Below are 5110 nucleotides of genomic sequence, written 5' to 3' on the forward strand. Positions count from 1 at the left end.
TTTTTTTTTTTTTTTTTTTTTTTTTGTGGTATGCGGGCCTCCCTCTGCTGCGGCCTCTCCCGTTGCGGAGCACAGGCTCCGGACGCACAGACCCAGCGGCCATGGCTCACGGGCCCAGCCGCTCCGCGCCCAGACCGGGGCGCGAACCCGGTTCCCCTGCATCGGCAGGCGGACGCGCAACCACTGCGCCACCAGGGAAGCCCCTGGAGATAGAGTCTTTATAGAGGTATTTACCTCAGGTAAAATGAGGTCATTAGGGTAGGCCCTAATCCAGGATGACTGGTGTCCTTACAAAAAAGGGAAATTCAGACACAGAGACACATCATAGGAAGAACATCTTATGATCATGATGATGGCTATCTACAAACCAACAAAAGAGATCTGGAACAGATCTTCCCTCCAAGTCCTCAGAAGGAACCAACCCTGCCAACACCTTGATCTCAAGACTTCTAGCCCCCAGAACTGTGAGACAATACATTTCTGTTGGTTAAGCCTCCCAGTCTGTGGCACTTCGTTACAGCCGTCCTAGCAAAGTCATACAAATGGGTATACCACATTTTGCTATGCATTTAAAACTTGATGGACTTTGGGTTGTTTCCAACTTTTGACTATCATGAATAATGCCACTGTGAACATTCATGCATAAGTTTCTCTTGGGTATACACAGAGGAGAGAAATTGCTGGATCAAATGGTAATTTGTTTAGCTATTTGAGAATGACCTGTTTTCCCAGATGGCTGTGACAATTTACATTCCCATCAGCGGTATATGAGGGTTTTAATTTCTCCACATCCTTGACAATACTTGCTACTATCTTTTTCATTATAGCCATCCTAGTGGGTGTGAAGTGGTATCTTGCTGTGGTTTTGATTTGTATCTTCCTGAAATGATACCGAGCATCTTTTATGTGCTTATTGGCCATTTGTACATCTTCTCTGGAGAACAGATTTTTTAATCCAAAGGGCCTATGTAATCTAGCCCCTGCCTGCCTCTGCAGACACACTATGGCCCTGCCACCTTTCCCCTCTCTCTAATTCCAGTCATCTGACCTTCTTCAGCCTCTGCAAACAAGCACTGTGCACTTTCCCACATCAGGGCCTTTACACCTGCAAGTCTTTTGAATTAAGACAACTAACTCTTTTCCCCACCTTTGCCCTGTTACCTGAATTCATCCTTCAGAGTTCAAGTCAACCATCACCTCCTCAGGGAAGCCTCCCAGGACTACCCTAGCCAAGTATCCACCACCTGTCTAGGCTCACAGAGGACCCTCTATTAGGTTAGTGGAGCCAATCTAGAAAATGGCCTGACTGCCCCATCAGATAAATTCTCAGTTTCACTAAGTACATCTTTATCACCAAACTTTAAAGTCACTGATTTCACTAGGCTAGGTAATCATGAAAGTTTAAAATTCATTCAACTCTTTCAAGTATAAAGATGAAAGTCCTTACCTTTCATTCAGATTGTTTGAAGTAAAACAGAAAAATAAATTGTAATTTATCTTGCTATGAATTGGTTATTTTGTAAAAAATTTCATTTGGGCATTTACCAATATTAATCATATCCCTTACCTGATTTAGAGTCCTTTGAAGTTTCTAGGTTGGGACTGGGGCAATCTAAATTTTGAGAAAGAAACAAAGTTTAATAGCGTAAATACAAGGATAAAATAGAAGATTATGTCCATTTTTGTAAAAGCTGCTAAACCAAAAATAACAGAAGCACCCTATTCCATAAACTGAATCACCTCTTTAGATCCAAAGTAGCCTTGCATGTCAAATGAATGCCCAGTTACCAATGGTAAACAATGCCATATTCTCAAAGGAAAAAAGATTTAGCCCAAGAAACCATAAGCCTTTTCCAAAAGAGGGCAAACAGAAAGCCAACAAACTTTATAATTACATTTGGTTGGATCCCTGGCAATCTCTCAATTTTGTGCCAAAGGGCATTGTTTCTTTGTTTGATTAACTCAGCAGCTCCCTAAAAACATCCCTGGCGATTAAGTAACTTCACACCAGAAAGGAAAAAAAAAGCACCTGGTTTTAGACTTTGTAACTGAAGGGCAGACAGTGGTGTTACTATACCAAAGAATCAGTGTCCTTCCCCAGTTAACAGTCAATTCAGGCAAACAACTGTCAACAATTTAGTAAAATGACACAAATATGTTAGAGGTGAGGATGTAAAGTTGGCCAGATAAGTTGTGACCAGACTAGGGAGGACCTGGAATGCAGTTAGGAAGAACTGGCCTTGGGGGATGGTTCTCCTACAGGGAATGACATGGAGACGCAGAATAACATGGAGACGCAGAATTACATGACAGCTTCAAGCTGGAATGGGCCTTGGTGTTCCCCAAGATGTTGGTGGACACTGGGGGGTACTGACGTTCAGGATGCAATAGACTCCAGAGAGCCTGACACGGAGGCCACTGCAGAGATCCAGATATGAAGTGATGAGAGCCTAGGCCAGTGTGGGTGCATGGGAATGGAGATATTATAGTATAGGAGAAGAAGGGGTAACTGCTGCAGAAGTTACCAACAATGTTAAACAGAGCAAGAGCATTTCTGCGTAGGGAAGGACTGCCCCTTAGCCACCATGTCCCTAGTCTGTATTTACCCCATGCTCAATTAGACTGCTCATGCAACAGACAACTCTTCCATTTCGTTTGTCTGAAACATTCACCCGTGCCAGGCTGGTGAACAACAGGGGCTTAATTACCAGTTGACTAATTCCCCTGGGCGTGGGCAGAGACTACTGTCCCTTCAATTTAATGAACATTGACTTAGTGTCCACCATGTGATGGGCACTCTGCAGCATTAGGAGAAAATCCATGTCCCAGCAAACAGCCTGTGTGAGGAGAAGCAGTGGCCGTGCATAGACAAATGAAGAAATCAGGACAATATAAAATGAAGGAAGGCCAGTATTCTGCTGGTCCAAGAGGGAAACTGAGACCACTCACTGCGGGTGAGGGATTCAGCACGAGTCCTTGAATTTGGTAGCGCTGAAACAAGCCTGGGAGGTTAAGTGTGCAGGAAGGGAGAGGCATCTCAAGCAGAGAGAAACAGGCAAAAGCAAAGAGAGGGACGGGTGAGGTTGAGGTCAGCACCAGGAAGCAGAAAAGCTGGCCAGATCCAACCCTACACTTGACAGATTCATGACAGCCCCATACACTACACATTGCAGCCAAATGTTACAGAAACTGTTATTAAATTTTAATCGGAATACTTTTATTAAGCAGGTTATTATTCTGTACTAGAGAAAATGAAACACAGGAGGGATATGGAACTTGCAAAAGTAAGACTGTGGCCCAGTGATGAGCTGAGGAGTTTCTAAGCCACTCTGCAGTCAAGTGACACAGGTCAACAACTAAAGTGGCCTCGGAACCACCCTCCAGAAGGACTTGGAGCCATGCAGCACACGATAAAGAGAAGGAGCCAAAGCAAGAAATACATCCCCACACACTGTTTACAGCCTTTAATAACAAGCAGCACAGGACAAAAAGAGGACTCGACCCTCAGCAACCCCCAAACCTAGACAAGACCTTCCTTTAATAAAGGAGTATTGGGCTTTCCTGGTGGCGCAGTGGTTAAGAATCCACCTCCCAATGAAGGGGACACAGGTTCGAGCCCTGGTCCGGGAAGATCCCACATGCCACGGAGTCCGCCTGCCAATGCAGGGGACACGGGTTCAAGCCCTGGTCCGGGAAGATCACACCTGCTGTAGAGCAACTAAGCCTGTGCGCCACAACTACTGTGCCTGTGCTCTAGAGCCTGTGAGCCACAACTACTGAAGCGCCCACGCCTACAGCCCGAGCTCCGCAACAAGAGAAGCCACTGCAATGAGAAGCCTGTGCACCGCAATGAAGAGTAGCCCCCACTCGCCGCAACTAGAGAAAGCCGCACGCAGCAACAGACCCAACGCAGCCAAAAATAAATAATAAATAAATAAATTTATTTTTAAAAATTAATTAATTAAAAGTGTTTATTTGACCCACTTTCAGGGGTAGAATTGCGTGTTGTTATTTTCATTAAGTATCTAAAATTGACGACAACACTCAAGTATTAAAGAAAATATCTAGTCATTGTGTATGGAACATTTATAGAATTCAGTTGACAATACTTCTCTAATCTTACTTTATTGAATTTAAAATAAGGTTAAAAAGAACATTAGAGTCAGAGTTTAAAAGGAGAGAGATGTAAAAGCATTTATTTTCTATTCTTTTTTTTTTTTTTTTTTTTTTTTTTTTTTTGTGGTATGCGGGCCTCCCTCTGTTGCGGCCTCTCCCGTTGCGGAGCACAGGCTCCGGACGCGGAGGCTCAGCGGCCATGGCTCACGGGCCCAGCCGCTCCGCGGCATGTGGGATCCTCCCAGACCGGGGCGCGAACCCGGTTCCCCTGCATCGGCAGGCGGACGCGCAACCACTGCGCCACCAGGGAAGCCCTATTTTCTATTCTTAAGTTATAAAAACTACAAAGGCCCAAATTCTTTACATTTCTTTTTTTTTGGAATATCTGTTGAAAAACAATCTTAAAGAAAATTCTGAAAAATTGTCATTACTGCATCATCCTAACCTATTGATTACTTTAACACATTTTTATAAGTTGGTGAGTGCATGAATGTAAACTGCAGCCAATAAATAAAATTAATAAAAAAAATCATTTTCTAAAAATACAAATTTCCACAGTATAGGTTAAGTTTTCGATAACTCAACATTGACGTAAGAGTTCCATACCTTTTTCTTCTGAAGAGGCACTGTGATCATCACTAGAACAAGAAAAGAAAAACAGTTTTATAAACGGATACTAATTTTATACAAAATAATTATGAAAGTCTTCAAAATGATCATACTATGTTTCTCCAGAAATGTTGCAGATGAAAGAACTCTCTGCCTCCTCAAGGCTTCCTGCCCCTCTCACTCCCCACCTACTAGGGCCTGACTCCAGGTCGGTACGTGGGCCTCTCCCGTTGCGGAGCACAGGCTCCGGACGCGCAGGCTCAGCGGCCATGGCTCACGGGCCCAGCCGCTCCGCAGCATGTGGGATCTTCCCGGACCGGGGCGCGAACCCGTGTCCCCTGCATCGCCAGGCGGATTCTCAACCACTGCGCCACCAGGGAAGCCC

At 44.5% G+C, this 5110-nt stretch overlaps 1 protein-coding gene across 2 annotated transcripts in view; it reads right to left on the minus strand.

Moving 5' to 3' along the window:
- Positions 1 to 5110, minus strand: part of LOC102982613 (NACHT, LRR and PYD domains-containing protein 1b allele 3-like) — a 46994-nt gene that overhangs the window by 23603 nt on the left and 18281 nt on the right. For both annotated transcript variants that reach the window (XM_028490607.2, XM_024124423.3), the window contains exons 2-3: positions 4723 to 4754; positions 1568 to 1612 (exon numbers count right to left, since the gene is read on the minus strand). In XM_028490607.2, the coding sequence (XP_028346408.1) occupies positions 1568 to 1612; positions 4723 to 4754 (77 nt within the window). The remainder of the gene's footprint in view (positions 1 to 1567; positions 1613 to 4722; positions 4755 to 5110) is intronic.

This window comes from Physeter macrocephalus, chromosome 1 (genome assembly GCF_002837175.3).
Source record: "Physeter macrocephalus isolate SW-GA chromosome 1, ASM283717v5, whole genome shotgun sequence".
NCBI classification, from domain to species: domain Eukaryota; kingdom Metazoa; phylum Chordata; class Mammalia; order Artiodactyla; family Physeteridae; genus Physeter; species Physeter macrocephalus.